This window comes from Sitophilus oryzae, unplaced genomic scaffold, assembly GCF_002938485.1.
Source record: "Sitophilus oryzae breed Bouriz unplaced genomic scaffold, Soryzae_2.0 scaffold_1947_pilon_pilon, whole genome shotgun sequence".
NCBI lineage: Eukaryota > Metazoa > Arthropoda > Insecta > Coleoptera > Curculionidae > Sitophilus > Sitophilus oryzae.
The window spans coordinates 130,787-154,473 of record NW_022146665.1 but is presented as its reverse complement, the minus strand read 5'-3'; the positions used below and the strand labels follow the sequence as shown (position 1 = coordinate 154,473).

Below are 23,687 nucleotides of genomic sequence, written 5' to 3'. Positions count from 1 at the left end.
GCGTAATGTTGATATGCAGGTCCAAAACAAAAAGTACAGTTGTATTCAGTTTTCGGTGTCAGCCGCAGAAGTTTCAGTGATTTTAGTGTTGTCGAATATTTTTATTTGCGAAATAGAAATATTGCGTTTGGATTGCAAAACTAAAATTTGAAGTTTTATTGCAATGTAAGTAAGCGTTTGGTTCATGTTATATTTTACTTTTTTCATACCTACGACAAATATACATATGTTGAAATTTTAGAATTCGTTTTAGTTAAAAAATGTTAGAAAACAAGCCTGTAATCCTGTATTTGACATAATTGTGCAATGTAATATAAATATAATTGTGTAATATAATGTAATATATTCCATTTAAATGTAATATATTATTTTTTAAAAAAATGTAAATATAAAAAATATATTAAAAATAGATACAGGCATTAATTGAAATTTTTAGTATGCGAACAAACACGAGAGGCGCTTTATTATTTACTTTCATTTCTTAATATGACAGATGAAGTTCTAAAGGGGGATGTTTTGTGGTTGTCATCCTATAATTTTGTCAATGCCAAACTGCATTTACTAACCGTTAGGCTTTTGCCTTATTCGAATCAGTTTTAAATTACAAAAATACATTTTAGGGATACTAGGCGTAAGTAAGTGTCAAATTACATTTGACAATGATAAAATCATAGGTTAACAACTTAAGGTATGTTGACATTTGCCTGGTTTCGCATTATTGTTACCTGTTGTACAGTTTTAATTTAAAAATGGGTGCAGTTTTTTCGGCTTGTCTAAAATTGTTCAAATTGGGAACGTGTATTCAGTATCAGCAGAACTTTAAAAAAGTCTATTTATGACTTTGCTGTAAAATTAACAAGGGAGCCAATATTCGGACAGTTCAGAATTTGCATGGGATTTCCTATGTTTGCGTTAACGATGCACCACCCAGTATAAATTTTTCTTTTGTATATTATTTCTACTTTTTTTTCTTTTTCGATAATGTGTTTTACTTTTTTCTTTTCATTTTGAGCTATTTTTTTGATTTCAGGATTACTCATAATACTTAAATGTTTGTTGAGGGTGAGAACATTTTATTTTTAGGTAAATCTAGTGCTTTCTCTTGTCAAGTAGATACTAAAAATAAATACAGGGTGAGCCTCACAACTAGTGCACATATTTTTAGATCTGGTATATCTCGATAAAAGAAACATACATTTTCTTTTTACGGATTTTTAAGTCCAAAACAGTTACAATATGATTTTTAACTAAAAATTATGATAGAATATAAAAAATAAATCCTGACATCAAAAAATATAGTACTTAATGTGGCATGAACACACATTAACGAGAACCTTCTCTGACATAACTGCCACAGCTTAGCAAAATCAAAACTTAATGGTATATATCCATCATCTTCATATTCTGGTATGTATTATTACTATTTACGCATGACACATTTTTGATATCTCAGTTATTAGTTACTTAGGGGGGGGGGGAGGGAACAACTTTGATGATTAACATGTATTTAGTTATTATATAGCAGCAGTAGTTTGGCTAAAATCGCTCTTATTGTGCATGTACAGTATTTTTAGCGATTACAGCACCGTATTAAGGCACGGTTTGATACACCCTCTATCACAATTTTATATTTTAATTTTAATAACTCACAATTAGTAGACTAGAGTTCTTGGCCCGGATTTCTTTCTCTCTATGTACGTTTCTATGTGTTTGCTCTGAGAAAAAAAGACTTACTCCACCTATTCTTATAATGTCATTCATTTTTTACTATTTTGTAATATGGGTAGCCCTTCTAGATTCTTTCATGAATTTTCTACTTTGATATGATATTCTTCATAGATCTATCTCTATCTATAGTGTGTGAAATCTAAATTCTCTTAAATAATGTATATACGTATGTGGCGGGTTTATTTCACGAGTAACGGTATAGTATTTAGTTACTGGAATCAGAAAAAAATTATGGAGAGATAAACTATGTTTTATACAGGGTGAGTCTTAAATAAGTGCAAATATTTTCAGCGTTGTTAGATCCCGATAAAAGAAACACATTTTCTCTTTACCATTTTTCAAATACGTCAAAAATAAACAAGTTATCAAGTTCTAAATGAAAAAAAAATTAAATTCGTTATGTTTTGTTGTTAAAAAATGTTAAGAGCCACCGGTTTTTTTCTGTATTCGCATCCCTTTCAGTGACGTAACCATAGTAATATCAGAGATTAACAAATTATACAGTGGCAAAATTTCCGATGAACAGACAATTCTAAAAAGTTTTCTAAAATATACATGAAAATTAAGAAAATGCACGATTTTCAACATTTTTTTTGATCCGGAAAACGTTGTTTTACCATATAAATATTTTCTATGGGACAACAGCTATTTTCATTCAGGAGGTTGAAAATTATTGAATTGCTAATATCGCTATTAAAAAGTAGGGGTTGATGGTAGAAGGGTGAGAATTTAGGGTTGTGTGTATTTTTGCCACATCGTAAAAATAAATAAAAATAAACATACAAAAAAATTGGGGTGGACCACCCTTATCACTTACCCAAGTAGCATTTTCACGACTTGCGACCACATGTTTACTAAACACAACATTGGATTAGTTACAAAAAATAGTTAGCAGCGTACCTTGTAATTTGTTAATTTTCGTTGCTGTAATGTTGTGCCCGCGTTGAACTAGTACTACAACAAAGTAAAAGCTTCTGCGACGTCGAATAAACGTTGTCTTGTAACCTTTTTTGCTTAAGTGATCTTTAGGTGATTCGGACAACGTAGTTACAATGTTGGGCCATAAAGAGTTTTCCGACGTCAGTTTCAGGACCTATTCCAACGTTATACATACGTCGTCTGTTTTACTAATTCCAACGTTGTTTAAATTTCCTTATTCTTACGTTGGTAGGACGTCGAGCCACTACCTTTTTGCAACTGTATTGAACCATAACCTTAAATCTTAAATTTTCACTTTATTGTTCTGTTGAGTCAGACAGTTCAGTGCTGTTTTTGTTTTTATAAAAAAACTTAATTAAAATGGGATGTAAGAAAGGCACATATAAAACTAAATTTAAATATACATCGACATATTACCCATACTTTATCCACTCCCTCGTTTATTTAGAATACCTATAGGGGGCGGCACAAGCTAGACTCTAGGATGACTAAATTAGGCAATCTTGCGACTAGTATACTACCTGTTAAGGCTGAACTGCGACTTTATTAGTCCAGTATGCGACTACTCGAATTACTCCATCTTAATCTCCAAAACAACAAAGTGAAAGCCGCCCTGTTGTTGAATAAGAAAATGTTTCGTTCCTAAAATAGCAATTCCTGCTTTTTGAATACATTAACTTGAAATATTTGACGCTAAACAACACCCGGAAACAATTTTTTCGACTGCGAATAAATTATTCTCATTTTACTAAAAAAAAAAATTCAAGAAATTTTTTAAACCTTTTTTTATTTTAAGGCCCATTAGTATTTTTCAAAGTAGAAACAATACATTTATCAATAAAGTTGTTTGCGTTTAACTTTTTTGTCTTGGATAACGAGTTACAGAGTTGGTTAAAGTGTTTCAATAGTTATGATCTTCAAACATCCTCCACACTTAAATACTTTTGTTTTGTTTTCCTTTACTGCCATCCGGCATATGTCTCTAACTAAATCATAAAAATAATATTTTTACTATAATTATCCCAATTTAGGATAAAACGCGACTTAGACGCCATATTATTATAGTTTTGTATTTCTGTCAATTAGGATTTTAAGCAACGTTGCAGTTTGTACTAAATTAGGCTGCTAGCCAACGTAGGTATCCAACGTCGTTTCAACCCAAAAATTATTCTCCAAACTAGTGCAAACTAGGGTTGGCACGAGGTTGTGCCGACGTTGCGCCCCGACGTTTGGTCGCGTGACACAACGTTGTCCCGACGTCCAAATGCTGCTTGGGTAGGGTTATAAAAAATAGGTAACAACCTCTTCTCGACATACTGAATATACACTCAACCAAGTTTTATATTTTTGTTATTTTTAGACCTATTTTCATAATTTTTTTAGCAAACTGTATATAATTATGCCACCTTTTAATTCGAAAACTCAGTTTTTTATAAACTTTAGTATTTGGCATATTATACAGGGTTAAACGAGGGTTTGTTTTTTTACCCTAACTTTAAAACACTCTGTGCAATAATTTCGTATGTAAATTTGCCTAAAATAAAATTTTACGCTCAGGGCCATGTCTTCTGATCATTTTGTTTTTTGGATCATGTCAATACATGCCATGGTAAATTTTTAAGAGCGAAATCAGCTTGCCACCAACGATCTTTCTCTTTTGAAATTATTTTTTAATGTGACAAATGTGGCTTTGGAGATTATTGGGAACTATATACTACTATGAACTGCCCATCGTGTTCGACGTTTGGCAAATGCTTGGCAGGAGGGTTAGAGGCCGCGAAGCAGTGCCAGCTTCATTAAATGAACTTCATAGTCCTTCAAGAAGAATGAGAAAACATAACGCAATATGATATATGCGGCCTCAATGACAGTAGGAACGGTCGAATACAGGCAGTTATAGTAGCCAAGGGCGGCAATACAAAGTATTCGAGTGTTTTTTACAATTTTTTTTCTGTTTGTATACTTGACTATTACAAATGTTTTCTTTAACATCGTTAGTTCTGTTATCGTTATTAATGTTTATTAAAATCCGGACTATATCGTTAATCTTTAATGTTTTTTTAAATAACAAAAATATATTAAAAACTAATGATAATTAAAAAAATGCAAATTGATCGTCATCAGTTCATTTCGCTCTTAAAAACTAATCAAAGCATATACTGACGTGAATCAAAAAACAAAATGCCTAGGAGTCATGGTTCTCACCGCAAAATCATATTTTGGGAAATCTTACAGATGAAATTATTGCACAGGGTCTTTTAAAGTTAGGGTAAAAAAACACCCTTTGATTAACCCTGTATAATATGCCAAATACTAAAGTTTATAAGAAGCTGAGTTAAAGAACTAAAGTTGATATAATTATATATAGCTTGCTAAAACATTCATGAAAAGGAAGATAAAAATAACAAAAATATAAAACTTTAAAAATTTGACCAAAAATTTCTCCGTTGCGTTTTTTTGCATTTGAGTGTACCTACATATAAAATTTCATCAAAATCGGTCTAGCCGTTTCGGAGGAATATGGTAACTTAAACTATGTAGATCTGATGATGTAGATCTTCTAACAAACATTTTATAAAAACTAGTTTACAATACATTACTAGGCGTTTTATTATTTTATTTTAATTACAAACGAGAAAAATCAGTAATAATCAGTATTCCAAACCAATTATTTCAATATCATTCTTTATCGCTCCATATAATACCAATTTTTGTTTACTGTAACTCTCTGTTTCAGTAACTTTAAGTACCCAACCCTTTTCCAGAAATAATATGGATCTTTTAAAATACAGCTCCCACATTACAAAATCCTATAAACCCTTCCAAAAAATACTAATGTAATACTTAATAATTTTACTAAACAATTTCTTTAGGTGGTCACCCTCTCTAAGGCTAACTGGTGAAGGCCAGTTGGCCGAATTCATCGAAGGTTTGGGTCCAGGCCAGTTAGTCGGTCGACAAGTCCTTGGAGCGCCTTCTCTGGGAGACATCCAGCTGTCGCTTTGCTACCAGAAGGGATTCTTGGAGGTGGAGGTGATACGAGCCAGAGGTCTACAAGCTAGGCCCGGATCGAAAGTATTACCAGGTAAATTGAATTTGAGATGTTCGATTAGATAGATTAGGTTATATTTCATTTGGTTAAGTATTGGTGTATTCCACTGCGATATTTACAGATATATTGTAGCCCTCTTCTTGTCTCTAGATTAAAATAATTTTCCAAAAATCTAATAACTTGAAAACTGAAACCTGTTCCATATAGCTCTTTGTCAGTTTCTTATAATTGCTTAATACAAAGCATCAGGCTTTTACACTGACAATTCGAAGTTCCTCAAAGATTGCCTAGAGAAGCTGAAAAAATTAGGCAAAGAAAATAAGTTCTCCTGCTCTGGGTAGTTCTCCTACTCTGGGCCCACCAAGGGATAGAAGACAATGAAAAATCAAACGATCTAGCTAGAAAAGGAGCGAACACTCCATCAACTGGACCAGAACCGTTCTGCTTGCCAAGTGGAAACCAACTTAAAGCGGTACTAAAGAACTTGGAAGACTTCGTCCGTAACCTGGAATGGGAATCCTCCAACGGTCTAAGGCACTCGAAAAAGTTTCTCAGAACTTATTTTTAACTCTGCGAATTTGACGACTATTTTTACTTGCATTTTCTACATTACACAACTCCTTTTTAGTTGTTGTGAATAAACTAAAGCCAACGGCCACACAGGAAGCGTTTTTTGCGTTTTTAGCCTGAAGCGTCTTTAGCGACTAAAACAAAATAACAGGATTATATAGGAGTGGCCAGGCCAAAAGCGTGTAGCGTTCGGCGCGTCTCTCAAAAAACCCAAATGAAAACAAATCAGTTTGTTTTCTGTAGCGTCTTTAGCGTTTTCTAAGATGAGACCCCGTCATACGTTATAGTTAATAATACAATACCCCGGCAGACGTTATAGTTAATAATACAATAAAAATAAATTAAATAGTATGCATTTTTTTTACTATAGGGTATTATCTAAAAAAATTTTTATAAAGAACATCTAGGTACTGTTTAAAACGATTCTGCTAATTCAAAAATTTGAAGGAAATGTTTGAAAAAGTGTAGTTTGAAATGTTGAAAAAGTAATGAATTAAAGGAATATTTTCTTACGCGTAAAAAAAGTTTTTTTTAACAGAAACAAATAGTTTTTGACGCGTAAAAAATAGTCTTTTACTTGTAACAAATAGTTTTTTTACACGTAAAAGATATTTTTTTTGGGTAAAAGAGTTTTTTACTAGAAACAATAAGTTTTTGACGCATAAAAATTAGTTTTTTACGTGGAACAAATAGTTCTTTACACGTAAAAAAATATTTTTTTTTACGTAACAAAAGGTTTTTTAACGTGTAACGAATAGTTTTTTACACGTGAAAAATATTTTTTTGAGTAAAAAAGTTTTTTTTACCAGAAACAATAAGTTTTTGACGCGTAAAAATTAGTTTTTTACGTGTAACAAATAGTTTTTTACACGTAAAAAATATTTTCTTTTGCGTAAGAAAGGGTTTCTACCAGAAACAATAAGTTTTTGACGCGTAAAAAAATAGTTTTTTACGCGTAGCAAATAGATTTTTACACGTAACAAAAAGTTTTCTACCAGTAACAAATAGTTTTATACGCGTAAAAAATAGTTTTCTACCAGTAACAAATAGTTTTATACGTGTAACAAATGTTTTTTACACGTAATAATTTGATTATTTTTACAAAATTTGTATTAATATATCAATATTTTTGATAAACACGTGGACTGCTCACAAATACACGTGGCGTCACTATGTACTTCTAAGCCGTTAACACGTTTCGTTATAACGAGCTCGTGTGTCAGGGCCGTCTCACTAGCTCGTATGTCACGGCCTTGAATTTTTACTCCCAGCGCGCGTAAAGAAGTTTCACTCCAAAATGTTTCATAAATCATGTCCTAAAATTGCATTAGCAACTAGAAATATTTACTATACTATTATAGAATTATAATTATTTATTATATTATATTATAATTATAACAAGTACTAACCAAAACACTACAACATAAAAAAACTATACACATATAAACTAAAATTCGCAAAATAAATGGCAGATAATAATAATTATTATTTTTACACACACCACTGGCACTAGCAGTAGATTGTGTTTGTCTCCGAATATATGCTCCGGCCCGTCCGGAATTCAATCCCAGCATCTTTATCTTCGTCTCTTCAACGTTAATGGCGCCGATCTCCAATCTTCTCTCGCCGAATCCACGAGCTTGCGACGTTACTAATTGACATCTTGGTAGAAACTGCAGACCTGCCGCGTCTATTGCGTGTTTTTAATGAACACAAATCGAAAAAAGCGCTTAAAACGGTAAAATCGCAAAAAGCTTGAGATGCAAAAAACGCAAAACGCTAAAAACGCTTTCTGTGTGGCCGTGGGCTAAAGCTGGGTTATGGAAATTAATGTTATTATTTTTAATTTTCAGCACCGTATGTCAAAGTATATCTGGTCAACGGAAAGAAATGTTTAGCAAAAGCCAAAACAACTACAGCACGAAGAACGTTAGATCCGCTCTATCAGCAACAGTTGGCGTTTAAAGAAAATTTTACGAATTGCATACTACAGGTAAAGTCATATTTTTGTTCTCTTCTTTATCATCAAAAATTCTAATCCAAGTCATAGTATACAGGGTGGTTTTCAAAAGTGGCTCACCTCTATAAGTTTTCTATTTTTTTCGGCCAAAAAAACGAGATTTTGGCATGTTAGTATATGACATAAATCAGGATTGATTGAGGTATTGAATTGTTTTTGGTCACTTCCTGTCTCACCGGAAATGACTACCAGTTTTGATTTTTAAATTGTACCGTCGGTATTTTTTTACTTTATTCGATAGAAAATTATAGGTATTCTGAAGCGAATGACATTTCATATTTCAACTTTTGACATTTTCGCTTAAAAATGGTACTTTAATGTTGTGTTTATAACAACAATTTTATTCGAAATACCAAGTATTGGGTACCAAATTATTCGTATAAAAATGCTTATTCCAAATATGCTAATGAGCCACCCTCGTTCCATTTGAAAAAATAGAGTTATTATTAAAAATACGATTTAGGCCTCTTTTCAGGCCAGGAAAAGTCACAAAAAACATTTTCTAAGGTTCACTGATTAAAAGTTAGTAGGTTTAACACAACCTTGGTACTCTAGATTGAAATTTAAAATGCTATTTTATTAAACAAAAATGTCAAAAGTGGACTATATGATTATGTCTGATTATGTTATTCAGAATGTAATTTTCATCCAAAAAAAGTAAAAGAACACCGAGGGTACCATTTAAAAATCAAAAGTTGTAGTAATTTCCGGTAAAACAGGAAAGGAAATAAACTAATTGAATACGTCAATCATTCCTGGTTTATGTCCTACTAACAATTTTTCGCTATTTTATCTGAAACCAAATTTCGGTATTTTATCTGAAAAAAAAATAAAAAGTTGTAGTGTTGAGTTACTTTTAAACACATGGTATATAATAATTTCACCATTATCTACTAACGATAAAATTTTGATTTTTGACATTCTAGGTAACAGTGTGGGGCGATTATGGTAGAATAGAAGGCAAAAAAGTGTTTATGGGCGTGGCACAAATTATGCTAGACGACCTCAACCTGAGCAACATTGTTATCGGATGGTACAAATTATTTGGCACCACGTCGCTGGTTAGTACATGATTTTTTCTGCATTTATTCTACGTATAGGGCGGAAATGAAAATATGTCCGAAAAAAAACAGAAATTTCTCGAAATTTATCCTAAAAAAATATTTGCTGAAATTACAAACCTCCTGATTTTTTTCGTTTTAACTCATTAACAATGTAGATTATACGGTTCATACCAAATAAACTTTTAGTCACGTGATTAAGCTTGACCGGCACCAAGAACAGTTAACCTAATAGGACTGCTCATTTAGCCAAAAGTGTCCGCCAGGTGCATGCGAAAACTACTCGCTTTGTGACGTCATTGTAGTCCTTGTCATCATCTTGTCATGGTTATTTAGTCCTTATCCGAGTATATAAAGTTATATGTATATGTTGTCAAAGCCTTCGTGGCCTTGTCATGATAGTGTGTATTATTAGTTGCCTATGGTAAACTTATAAAAATAACAGCTGAGAAATTTTGAGTTAATTATTTTGTCAATTTTAAATGTGAAAAAGGTGTCTTTAAAGTTTCTAGAGCTATAGAGTGTATAAATGATTTTGTTTATTATTTTAAAGCAAAATATGGAAATACTCTAAAAAGAATGCTTGCAAAAGATGATGCTGGGAACTGCTGTTCTTAAAAATGCATTATCCGAGTATTTAATACGATTTATACAGTTAATTTTCTATACTGCATACATATAAGGTGTTTAAATAAATAAACTAAATAATGAACGTTTTGCATTCGGTAACCAATAATGCACGTGTGTGTATTATTGGTTGCCGGATAAGGACTAATAACCATGACAAGGGCTACAATGACGTCACAAAGCGAGTAGTTTTCGCATGCACCTGGCGGACACTTTTGGCTGAATGAGCAGTCCTATTAGGTTAACTGTTCTTGGGATAATGCATTTTTAAGAACAGCGGTTCCCAGCATCACCTTTTGCAAGCATTCTTTTTAGAATACTTCCATATTTTGCTTTAAAATAATTAATAAACAATATAGTGGGCACTTAGTAAGCACTTTGTCACAATCTACAACACAAAATGAACGTATTTAGACACTCTATAGCTCTAAAAACTTCAAAGACACCTTTTTCACATTTAAAATTGACAAAATAATTAACTCAAAATTTCTCAGCTGTTATTTTTATAAGTTTGCCATAGGCAACTAATAATACACACTATCATGACAAGGCTTTGACAAGGACTACAATGACGTCACAACTGTCAGCTGTAGCGCGGGAATAGGCGAACGTACGTCTTATGAGGATGAGCAATCCTATTAGTTTACCGTGTTCTTGGACCGGTACAGCGTTGCCCACTATTATTTATTTTCTTTTAATCAAAATATATTAGGAAACAAAAATAATTTAATTATAAATATATAAACAGTTAGTATTTACATCAACAAAATTCACCGTCTTAACAGCTCTTAAGGGACATAAAGAAACATATTACTACCGCTTTCCCTTTTTTTCTATGTTAATAAAGTTACGATGAGTTTTTTACTGCTATTAATTTATCTTGTACACAAAAAGAGGTTATAAAAAGAACAATGTTCGACTGCAAAGTCTGCTAGTAAACAAAAAACAAATAAAGTGTCAAAACGACTGACAATGTCAGGAAATAAATAAATAAATGCGGCATCTAGACATTTTTTACCGCAGAGCTACCACATGAATCCCCCCCCAAAAAAAACGCGCGAAATTTAAATTCCAGTTAGTCAGCTGGGCGCCGAATATGTCAACAATTAATTTAAAAATAGCGCCCTCGATAACGTAACTAAAAGTTTAATTGATATCATATATATTATTTCTTTTAATTCTCAAGAATATATTTAATATGAACTTTCATTCAATATTAAATTCTGTAACATGATTAGTGATGAGTGAGACTGGTTCCAGGACCAAGACTGGGTCCCGTAAAACCAAGACCAAGAGAGTCTTGCAGAATGTATGGGGGAGAGTTAATCAACTCGACCTTACAGATCTATTGTGTCCCCCTTTCTTGAGTTATAACTCATCATACAACCTTAGGGCTTTAACAAAAGCCACTCTCTGAGACCCTTCTGAGTTTGAGACGATTTTACAGAGGTTAGTTCTCCATCTCCGATATTAGATATCAGTCGTACCAAAGTTTATAGCACGTTTATGACATTTTCCCCACAGAATCTGCAATCGTCATTTTTTTTCGCTTCAATCTACTGAGGTGTTCATTGTGGTGTCCTTTTAAAAACTCTGTGACAATCCGAAGATTATTCTTACTTAAATCAAGTAAGGTCTTAGTCTTGCACTTGGTCTTAGTTTTGCTCATCATTAAACACAATAAGAACAATCGTTATTTATGTCAAAAAATGTAAAAAAGATAAAGCCAATCTATTTTTCTCCATTACTTTCAGAGGTAAGGCACACCCAAATGATATATAATTGAAGGAATCATTGAAGTTAAAGAAAGGTAACGTTCATATTTAGTAACTCATTTTCAATTGCCTTTCCTTCATTTTCATCATGTCTATTAGGAACAGTCAGTCGCTTTTGCGTATTTAATTTCAATGATTTAATTATCAAAAATTACCGTATGATCCAAAAAAAATACGACGTCAAGTTGCCTTAGAATTTTCGGCGTTTGCAGGTAACTTGACGCCGTTTTTTTTTCGGTCTTAAGGTGAATTTTAAATTGTACCTGTCCCACATGACTATACCAGGGGTAATTTGTTATATAGTATTTATTATTAGCATAGTAACATGTATGTACATAGGCCTGAAATCGCCTGATATTATCTTAGTATTGTTTTATCAAGTAGAGAAATACCACCCAGAGCTGCAACAAGTCAGTTTTAAAAATACTTAACTCTTAAATCTTAAGTAAAATAAGTCTAATTAACTAAAATCAAAATGATTTAAGTCTTAAGTCAAATTCAACATAAAGCTTCAAATGATCTAAGTCTCAAGTCTTTGACTTAAATCATTTTATTTCAAGTCAAGTCATTTTTGTAAAGACTTAAATCAATATAACTTTATTTAGGTTTGGTTTGGTTTTTATTACTTAAATCATGATTATCTGCAAGTGTTATATTAGTTTAAGTCAGTAAAATGACTTAAACCAATATACTTACCCTCCCAAGTCAACACAACCAGAATTCAATTTATGTACATTTTTTTAAATGTTAATATTAATTTTCTTGTACCTACTTCTTGTACCTTCTTGTACCTACTACCTCTTAGGCGATTTTCTTGCTAATATCATACTATTAATTTATTGTTGGTTCAGATGATAAAAACCCCATAAAATAAAACGGTTTATTTTCAGAACAACTACACACGCAAAAATATATATTTTTTTATAAAATTTAACCAATTTTGTAGAACCTATTACCATTAGAGTTTAGATGTCATCGAATACATATTTATTGGAAAGGGGTGATGTGTCTTGATCACTCTGTAATATATCGATGGCATAAGCTAAGGCTTAGAGCTAAGGGCTGGAGAATTTTAAAGTACTCTTCAATATATTGGAGATAAATTCCTTTCGTTCGTCTTTCGGCCTATACAGGGTGAGTTTCCTGGGGTGTTTCTCTATGGGTATCTCGGAAACTACTGGAGATAGAGAGTCAGTTAAATGGAGAAAGAATTGCAGTTTTATGGGGTCATAAATATGCGCCTTTCAGATTTTCGAAGAAGTTCATGGCTTACTAGATATTTCGAAAAAAACAAATTTTAGCTATTTTAAAAATTGTCCCCAATTTCATTATAATCTATTTTAGACGAAAAGTTTTCAGATAAAAGTTGTAGATAATCACATCCTTAATGATATCGTGTTCTTCGATTTCTTCTAAAGCCTGTCATTTTTGACATATGACACAAACATATGTTTTTTTTTTAAATGGAAACCATAGTTGGCCATGACTTCATAAAAAGCGCCATTTTTGAAGCTTTTCAGCGATATAAGCTATAATATGTTTCTTTCGCAAAATTACTGAGTTATAGCCAATTCTTATATTTCTTGACTAATTTCACTTAGTTAGCCATGGACACAAGTTCAATCGTCGTTGCTCTCAGAAATGTGAAATTGTCACATCTAATCTTGTAAATTAAAATAAAGAAAAATTGTAAATAAGAGTTTTTCAAATGAAGAAAAGCGTGTAGGACTATTGGTTCAACTTTTCTGGGCCATACAGTTTCGAGGATACGTTGACCGGTGAACGTTACTTACGTTTTTTAGAGAACGGTTTTCAAGACATGTTAGAAAAGTTAAATTTAGATACTCGCGCATTAATAGAGTGGTTCCAACATGTCTTTCATTATGACACACCAAACCCCCCCCACAATGTAAGCAATGTTAAAAATTATTTATATCATAATTATGTACTCAGGGATAGAAAGAGCTAGACCAATTGCATGGGTCTCCTCGGTCACCTGACCTATCCATTTTAGATTTTTTTTTTATGCGGTATGGTTAACAACAAGGTTTACAAAAGAACTTATGAATTAAGAGAGGCACTCGAAGAGGCGGAACAGGAGAAGTTTAATTAAGTCGACCGGTCGTTCTGTAACAATAGCTAGAAATTCAGTTTTAAAAAGATGCATTGATGTTTGTGTTTATGTACTCAAAACGATTGCGGATTTTTTTACCATTTTCTAAAATAACTTAAAGTATTGTAGTGATATGTAGTAGGTATGTAGTGATATTATTTTTTAAGTTTTAGTTTGTGTAATGTAAATTGTAAAGAGCCGTTTAATAATATATTTTGTCTTTTTATAAGTTGTAAATTATAAAAAAATTAGAACACCATTGAAAACCGTTTTCTAAAAAACGTAAGTAACTTTCACTGGTCAACGTATACTGTATGGTCAAGAAAAGTTGAACCAATATATAATCCTACACGCTTTTCTTCATTTTAAAAAAAGTTTATTACACAATTTTTGTTTAATTTAATTTACAAAGATTGGATGTGACAATTTCACATTTCTGAGAGCAACGACGATGGAACTTGTTTCCATGGCTAACTAAGTGAAATTAGTCAGGAAAAATCAGAATTGGCTATAAGTCTGTGACTTTGTGAAAGAAACATATTATAGTTTATATCGCTGAAAAGCTTAAAAAATGGCGCTTTTTATGGAGTCATGGCCAACTATGGTTTCCATTTAAAAAAACATATGTTGGTGTCATATGTCAAAAATGACAGGCTTTAGAAAAAATCGGAGAACACAAACTGATTAGGAATGTGATTATCTACAACTTTTATCTGAAAACTTTTTGTCTAAAATAGATTATAATGGAATTAGGAACAATTTTTGAAATAGCCAAAATTTGTTTTTTTTTCGAAATATCTAGTAAGCCATGAACTTTTTCAAAAATCTGAAACGCGCATATTTATGACCCCACAAAACTGCAATTCTTTCCCCATTTAACCGACTCACTATCTCCAGTAGTTTCCGAGATGCCCATAGAGAACATCGTAGGAAACTCACCCTGTATAACGAAGTCGGAGATTCACTTGAAAGACGGCAGACTCACAACGCACGCGTAACACGACAGATAATCAAAATCGGTTCCGAATCACTAACGTTCTATTTGCTAGTGGTATTGAGCATTGTTTTTTATTCTGCTGCTTAGCTGCTGCCTAACAGCTGACAAAGGAATACTACGGTTAAAAATTAATCATAAAAATATATAAAAATCTGATTTAAGCCTTTTATAAAAAGACTTAAATCTTTTTAATTACTTATGTCTTCTATAAAAAGACTTAAATCTTCTTAAGGATTTAAGTTTTTTTTCTAAAAAGTCTTAAATCTTTTTCTATTTCTGAATAAAGATTTAAATCACAAGTCATTTTGAAAAAGACTTAAATTTTAAGTCTTAAGTCAGCTTTTGAAAAATGACTTAAAATCAAATGAGTTAAGTTATTAAAATGATTTAAATCAAAAATAGACTTAAGTTTTCTGTGAGCTTGCAGCTCTGATGCCACCGTATGATAAAAAAAACGGGTGCCATAAACGGCTGGGAAATGACAATCGATGATAATTTTAACAAGGTTAATCTCTAGACGTTATTTACAAAATAATAGATAAAACGGGGGAAAACGCGCGGGATTTACCGCGCGGGATCTGCGGGATCGACACCAGCGGATTTCCCTTACGGCTTGGCCATTAAAAATAAGTGAAACAAACAGGTTAGTTGTTAGATTTCTTTCTGGCGTGCGTAAGTGAAGAAAAGCGTTTAACTAGTACATGTCGACAATTTCGTCAAATAAACTGCCGGACATAATTATCGGGACAAGCAAAATTTTAGGGTAAATTTAAAGTTGAATATCTCTTAAACTAAAAAAGATTTTGGGATACGGTTTGGACCAGGTTTTAGATGCATCTATTGTGATTAAGATACTATGTGGTTTTCGAAAATATATTTAGCTAATTCTCGTATACAGGGTGTTTTATATGAGTGAAAATTTGGTCAAGAATCTTTTTTACCGCAAATTTACAATTTTTAAAAAAAAATTTTACCAAGTACGACTAATCTGTATTGAAATTAGAAAAAACAATTTGATCGGGTTTTTATTTTTTTTTGTTTTAAGGAAAATACGATGTTTTTTCGAAAAATATGCATTTTTAGTCATACGATGGTCCTAAATGGTACAAAAAGCTTTATACATTCTGCATATGCCAAAAAATTATTAATATAGAGTGTATCTAAAAGCAGATAACTAACATAAGTTGAAAAAAATCTTCAACATCAGAATAATATTTTTATTTATAAAATAAGTAGATAAATTCGTATACATCGGTCCAAATTTCTGTACAGATAGAAGATACACGCTATATCAGTATATTGTGGGCCTATGCAAAATGTATGTACAATGCCTTTTGTACCATTTAGGACCAAATGTATTATTTAGGACTATGAATGCATATTTTTCGAAAAAAAAAACTCGTATTTATCATAAAACAAAAAATTTAAAAAAAAATACCAAATTGTTTTTTCTAATTCCAATACAGATTAGTCGTACATAGTTAAAATTTCGATTTTTCAAAAATTGTAAATTTTCGGTAAAAAAAATACTTAACCAAATTTGTACACTATTATAAAACACCCTGTATACGAGAATTCGCTAAATATATTTTCGAAAACCACATAGCATCTTAATCACAATAGATGCGTCTAAAACCTGGTCCAAACCGCATCCCAAAATCAAAGAGAGAAAAGAAGAGCATTTATTGTTTACAATCCCGCAATTTTGCCATAAAGCAATCAATCCGCGGGATTGATTGCTTTAATCCCGCGGGTTTGCGGGATTGAGATTTTGGTGCTGGATTGCATTCCCTAATTCTAGCTATAAAATTTTATATTGTTTTTTTTTAATTTTTATTAAAAAACGATAATTCTATCCCCTTCCGGATTGCCCTTGCAGCTGTGGCCATTAAACCAAAATATTACATCTTTATCTCTGATTACTATCACAGAATATCTAGCTACGCAACTACTACTAACCAATAATTCGTTTCGTGTAGTCTGTTTTTGTATAAATGTTTTGTGTATTATTAATTATTTGTAGTGATTTACAGTAATTTTATTAATTTATACGAATATTCTCGTCGATTATTGGTTTGAATTAAATATGACAGTGTCCTCCAATGAAAATTCGAGTTAACAAATATCTCCAAATTCAAATTCTGAGCTGGCAAATGAGCTAAATGCTTTACGTAGACCGAATATATGCATGCAACAACCAGAGGATATTGGTACACATCAAGGTTGGTACATACAGTATCAAATTTATTATAGTGATTTTCTTAGCCACGTATGGTTCAAATTGTTTACCCAGTGTTGTCACCTTTCTTATTCAAAGGTTGTCACAGATTATTTTTCCTTCATTAAAAAAATGTTGTCCTTCTTCTTATTCAAAGGTTGTCACAGATTATTTTTCATCGAGGTAGACTATCACGAAATAGCGGGGGTTAAATTGTTTTATAAAGGGGTAGATCTACCCCGAACGGGGTAGCTGTGTCAACATTGCCGTTACCACTCTCCCTCTCACTAGCTCGTGCGTCAAGGCCGTCACGGCTATCATTCAAGGCCGTCACGGCTATCATTCAAGGCCGTCACGACTATCATTCAAGGCCGTGAGTCACGGTTGTTTTTACTTAATATAAAAAGAAATTACAATCATTTTTAAAATCAACTGGCAGTAAGCGCCATTAAATAAAATAGAGAAGAATACGGGTCAAGTAATGACGCCTAGGACTTGACCTCGCAAAAATTATCCTCCAATGTCATTTCCCAGCCGTTTTTGACGCTATTTTTTTATCGTATATTATGTAACTATTTTATAAGCAATGATAATAAAGTAGCAATTTTTTTTTAAATAGATTTAGTTTAAATTTTTAGTTTTTTTCTTGATTATTTACTGAAACTAATTATATTCTTGTTTTTGTTGCAGTGAGAAGAGCGTTCTTCTGGGCGGATGAGTTTAGAAGACGAAAAAAACCCTAACTTTTAAACCTTGTGTTATCATACTAGTAAGATATTGACAAAGACAATTTTCCAAAAATTTGTGCTCTAAATATTTACAATTTGTATATTCCTATTTAACAAGATATACACAGGACTATATCCCACAAATATATAAACCTATGTTCGAGAAACGGAGATTATTAAATAAATAAACAAAAATATAAAAACTTTCCAATCACGATGATATTTAGAGCACCTGCACAAGAATAAAAAATATGACGAATGAAAATAAAAACTAATTTACGAGTATATCAGAAATAATATTCATTACTGTATTAAACAATATAGAGAGACAAGGATGGATACCAAGATACAATTAATACAACTACTATAGTTTAGACAAAGTAGCTTGAATAGGGAATAATAGTGTATAAAAATGAATTTAAAAAAGTGAAAAATCCATAAGTGTAGATACCACGCACACATACAGTTTTAGTGTCACCAAAAATCATATCCGAGTATTATTATACAGGGCGTTTATATTAGTGAGTGATATGTTTGTCTGGACAGATTCCTGTACAGCTTAAACGTGATTAGGCAATTGCCTACTATTGTTTTTTTGTATTAAAAAACCTATAGTTTGTCTATACAAATACAATTAAAATTAGTAGAATACCCTAACAACCGCTTGCTGTAGTCAGTGGTATCGAATCTTGAGCTATAATTAGTGGTTAAAGTTAAAAGTCTGGTAACTTTTTCCAGTAATTGTGTGTAAATTACTACCACCAATTTTAACGTTCTGAATGCTTAAGCTTTATTCAGAACCTAACAATTAGTGGAATAAATTAGTGGTTTCAATTAGCGTAGAAGTTTGTTCCGTTAATTTCAATGTAATCATTCAGAACGTCAAAATTAGTGGTAGACATTTTCAATTAGTAGAAAAAAGTTATCAAACTTTTCGACTTATAAACTTCGAAACTTAGGAGAAATGTCATTTTGGCCTTTGATTGTTTTCCGTCAAGTGAAATTGTGGTTAGAAATCAAAAGTTGATTGTTTTATAAGCTAAATATTAGGCTTTCTCTATGGATACAACCATAAAATAATTAACTAGAAAGAAGTGTCAACTCTGTGTTAAATCGTGGAAACACGATACGCCACCGAAAGCCTCCGTTGTCGTCTGGAGAACTAATTTTCCAGTTGACAGGTTGACATGATGGCTTTATTTTTATTTCCGTTTCCGGTTATTCAATGGCGGGCCCTCTTTTAGTTTAAATGTATTTTGTACTCTTTCTTATCATAAATAAAAGAAAACAAAATTTAATTCAAACATATTTATTTGAAATATGAGTCAACGTGACTAAATAAATATAAAAAATAAAGAATTGAATGATTTCTACAGCAATTACTTAATTATATGCAATTTTAACGTAAATTAGTAAGGTATAAGCATGACTTACAGTAATTTGTAAATAAATACACGTATTCACAGCCATCAGGGACAGAAAATCGGGGCAGGAACATCAATGCCCGAATCTCGACCGCGACCTTATCGAACATCAATTCTCGACTATCGACTGTTCCCCCAACAGGTGACATTTTTGTATTTATTGGTTCGTTACGTCGAATCATCGAATCAGCATTATTGGTCTATCGGTGCGATGACCGGTGCGATGACCGCGTTAGTGCTGATTTGATGATTTTATAAATTTGTAATATTGAAAGGAAATATTTTCGCAATTGCCAATTATGCTTATAACTTTGATTTTTAAAACTTTACTTTTGTTGCGTAAATGCTAATGAACTTTATTTATCTTATATTTCCTTTCAATCGAATTATTAATTTACGAAATATATTAATATTAAATATGTTACTTTATATATCGAATAATTCCATCCTTGAACTTCCCCCGCACCTCTAAAGCTGGACCCCAGCGATAATTCAAGATTTATGAAATTATACTTTCTAACAATAATTATTATACATTGCAATAAATTGTGCTTAACGTTTCATAATAAAAAATGTTTTAAGTATACAATATTAAAAAAAAATTAAAAAAAATGTTTTTAAAGAAATTACTAACTAAAAAAATATAAAAAAAAGCTTCTCTATAAGTTTAAGGATGGCGATTAAGCCGTTTACATATAGACAAAAAATGTCTTTTTAATACTGGCACTAACGTGAACTGCACAATACCTATATAGTTTTTAAGTTTCAATACTTTGCACTGGACTTCGTTCATAAAACACCCACCCACAAATCTCGTCGGCTGCTCACGGAGGCTGAAAACTGAAGTTTTGATTGTAGTATCCACCTTCACATCCTAAACCTAACGAATGCACACATGCCTCCCGTTCCCTGCACTTTGAAAAGCTCTTTGTTTTGGTAAGCTGTTTCTCAATACTTGCGTCCTTAGGGGAGTTGTTTCTTGATATCGGTGTAGGCTGACAATGGAAACAAAATTCCAGTATGATTTTGTTTTGTCATCTGGATTGGCGTCTAACTCATCTTTCGAAGAAGAGAGCAGTTTTAAACAAGACAATAACTCTTCCTGTAGCTGCTTATATCGCCAGACCAAATTTGACAGCATGTTCTGAACCCATTTTTGAATTGGACTACTTGCTTCGGACTGCATTACCATGGTGTACTGGTCACAAAGCTTCATAAACAAGGGTAGGCAGTTTGCATCGTATAGGCATGATGGTGTGGTACTACATTCTTCTTTCTCCTTCAGGGTTGAGTTCATACGTCAATTCTTCTCAGTGGTGTTCCTTGACTTGTTGCTTGGTATTGGCAGTTTTGACCAGTAATTACATGAAAAAAGAGAACAAAGAGTAAATATGTGCTCTTACTTACAGCTTATTGTATTAAATTATTATGTTTTATAAACTAGTTCTTAAAGTATATCAAACTTAATCCTATTTTAAGTTTGTTTGTTTAATTTCATTTTTCAACTTAGTTCAGAATATCATTGTTTTTTTTTGTTCTTGACGGCAAGAGAGAATATAAAATTTTTTATATGATTGGGCGTAAAACAAACAATAAACTTATATTTTCATTGCAAATTTGTAGGATTTATGAACACTCCTACCTAATTTGTGTGAAATATTCTATTAGTTAGACACGCAAGAAAGTTAAAAAAAATATTTTCATTTTAAAAATTACATCTATTTAAATGTTTTAAACGCCTACTATTTCGTCTTTTTAACTTTATAAAGTGATTCCAAATACTATAAATAATTAAAGATAAAAAGAAAAGAATAAAAAAAGTGCAAACTATCACATAAAGTATGTCATGAGACGTGTCGTGATCAAGTTTCGCACCTTGACCGTGAACCATTTGAATTTACCTATACTAGTTTCATTTACTAAATTATTTTTTTTTTGCTAAAAATTGTCGTATAACGATTTCGAGTAAATACATTTACTTAAAGACTGAGATTATACCTATTATAAATACGTTTGAAATTACGATTTTTTTTTATTTATACTTCTGTCACATAAAATTACTGTGTCAGCTAATGTTATATATAGAAATTAGAAATATATCACTCGATTTTACCTTATATTAAATTAAGAAACTGAAAAAAGAATTATATATTAAATTAAGAAATCTAAAAAAAAATTTTGTGTACGTTCAGACTTTTGACTAGATAATTAGAACGAAAATTTAAACTTAAATTCTACTTTAATCGGTTTTCCTTTTTCGGGTACCTCTATTCTTCGCTTTCAACATCTAATTTTAACTGTAAAATTTGACTTATTTACAGCAATTCCAGGGAGGGTGGCTAGGGTGGATAATAATATCCTTTGCCATCATAACGTTTCGCTTCCTAGATATTATCTTTATCCTAACTTGTTTGGTAAGTTAGCGGAATTGTTGCCCCATATATTTTTGTATCTGGTAACGGTTTCCAGTACGCACCTGCGCTTACTTCAACATTGTAATTTTCTTCGTTTATGTTATGTGTTCTCGCTGTTGCCAATAAACAAACAATTATTATTTGAAATATGAGTCAACGTGACTAAATAAATATAAAAAATAAAGAATTGAATGATTTCTACAGCAATTACTTAATTATATGCAATTTTAACGTAAATTAGTAAGGTATAAGCATGACTTACAGTAATTTGTAAATAAATACACGTATTCACAGCCATCAGGGACAGGAACATGAAAAAGGAAGCCTTATACAAAAACCTGAAAACAGAAAAACATTTTTTTTTATACTAAAATTAACAATGTAAAAATATCAATAGGTGTAAAATATAAATATACTGTTTAAAAAAAAACGTCCATTATTCCCAAAGAGACCGGCTTATAAATCAAAAAGAAGCAAAAAGAGACTTTTAGTCGGATAACATAATCAGATTATCAGTCCGATTTATTGCATTATTGACAATAAATCGCACATATTGGAGATAACTAATGCTGGCTATAGTTAAAAATGATCTTACCTTGCTGTAAATTGTTTCCATTTTCAAAAAAATCGCCGATCAAAGAGATTATAACACCATTTTCTTGCATCTAAAAAATGTAAAAACAGTGTTTATTTACTACCCATTTTTCATATACATGGGACATACCTACTACTGCAGAAACGTCATTTTCTCCAGGATTCTTCATGTAATATATATTTTATATACTTTATTACCTTTATAATTATAAATTTCAGCCGAAATATTAAATTGAACTTCCAAAACAAAACTAAACGGAGTGAATTAAAATGGCGTCGAATATCTTCTAATTTGTTCTAGAACAAATCTGAAGTTGTCTCTGAAACTGAAATCTGTCAATTCTAAACTGTGAAGTTAGACAATAGTTAGACAAAAACAATGCTGTCCTTGTCTAGGCGGCCATACTTGTCGTGAGGAGAATGACAGGAATGACACTAATGACTGTTTCCAATTTCACTGTCACCCCCCTGGATACAACTAACTAACGCAAGCTGTTGCTAGGATATTCTATTAATTTTAATTGTGTTTTTTAGACATTGTGAATGATCGTAAACTAAAAAGTAAAAAGTGTAATTGAAACCACTAATTTATTCCACTAATTACTTCTAAACTAATTACCACTAAATAAACCTTTATATTGAAATTAAAGAAACAAACTTCTACGCTTATCGAACACGATGTTTTGAATGAAGCTCCAGTGTTTTTATTCAAAGGAAATACTGATATTGACAATTTGCCATGCTGTAAAATTTAGATGACTTTGATTTTTGTTTTTGCTCTATGATTTGTCTGTCAAAGATATTTATGTTTGTAGGAACTTGAGAGCCCTACACTAAAAATACAATCCACATCAAATTTTCGTCAATACATTTCTATTTTTCTCACTGATTCTTTATTTTTTTGAATTTAAGCTGTTTGGAATTTGTCCACTAACCCATGAGCTTCGTAAAGCTCCCTCTCTTTGTGTGAAAATGCTTTATTGGAATTGATCAAATGCTTTTTTACTTAAAAAAGGTAAATCTTGAGTACGACCAATGCGTCGTTTATTGTACATTATAAATACCAAAATCATTCGAGCATGACAGCATTTTTTAAAATATATATAAGCATCATAATTTTGTTACTAAAAAATATTTGAGGACCTACAATAGTGTCACAGATAAAGTCCACATCACATGGAACTTTTTTTATTTATTGAGTTTAGTTAAAATCATTATATATAAAGTATTTCTCTGCAAAAACTATTAACAGATTAAATAAATTTAACTGAATATCTGACCGCTAGGTAAATATTTGATTAGCAAACGAACTACAATCAGTTATTTTTGCTTCTACCACGAGAATCAGCTGCTATCGGTTAAAAAGTAGAAAATTTTATTTTCATCTAGATGGCTAAAGATTGGTACACTTATATAAAATTAAAAAA

General features: G+C 31.6%; 1 protein-coding gene across 1 annotated transcript in view; it reads left to right on the top strand.

Moving 5' to 3' along the window:
- The window catches only part of LOC115883563 (regulating synaptic membrane exocytosis protein 2-like), a 112,998-nt gene extending 94,778 nt beyond the window's left edge, over window positions 1-18,220 (top strand). The window contains exons 15-19 of the mRNA XM_030901925.1: window positions 5,541-5,752; window positions 8,143-8,282; window positions 9,236-9,370; window positions 11,752-11,807; window positions 17,791-18,220. Of these exons, the coding sequence (XP_030757785.1) occupies window positions 5,541-5,752; window positions 8,143-8,282; window positions 9,236-9,370; window positions 11,752-11,757 (493 nt within the window). The 3' untranslated portion in view covers window positions 11,758-11,807; window positions 17,791-18,220. The remainder of the gene's footprint in view (window positions 1-5,540; window positions 5,753-8,142; window positions 8,283-9,235; window positions 9,371-11,751; window positions 11,808-17,790) is intronic.
- The last annotated feature ends 5,467 nt before the right edge of the window (window positions 18,221-23,687 follow it).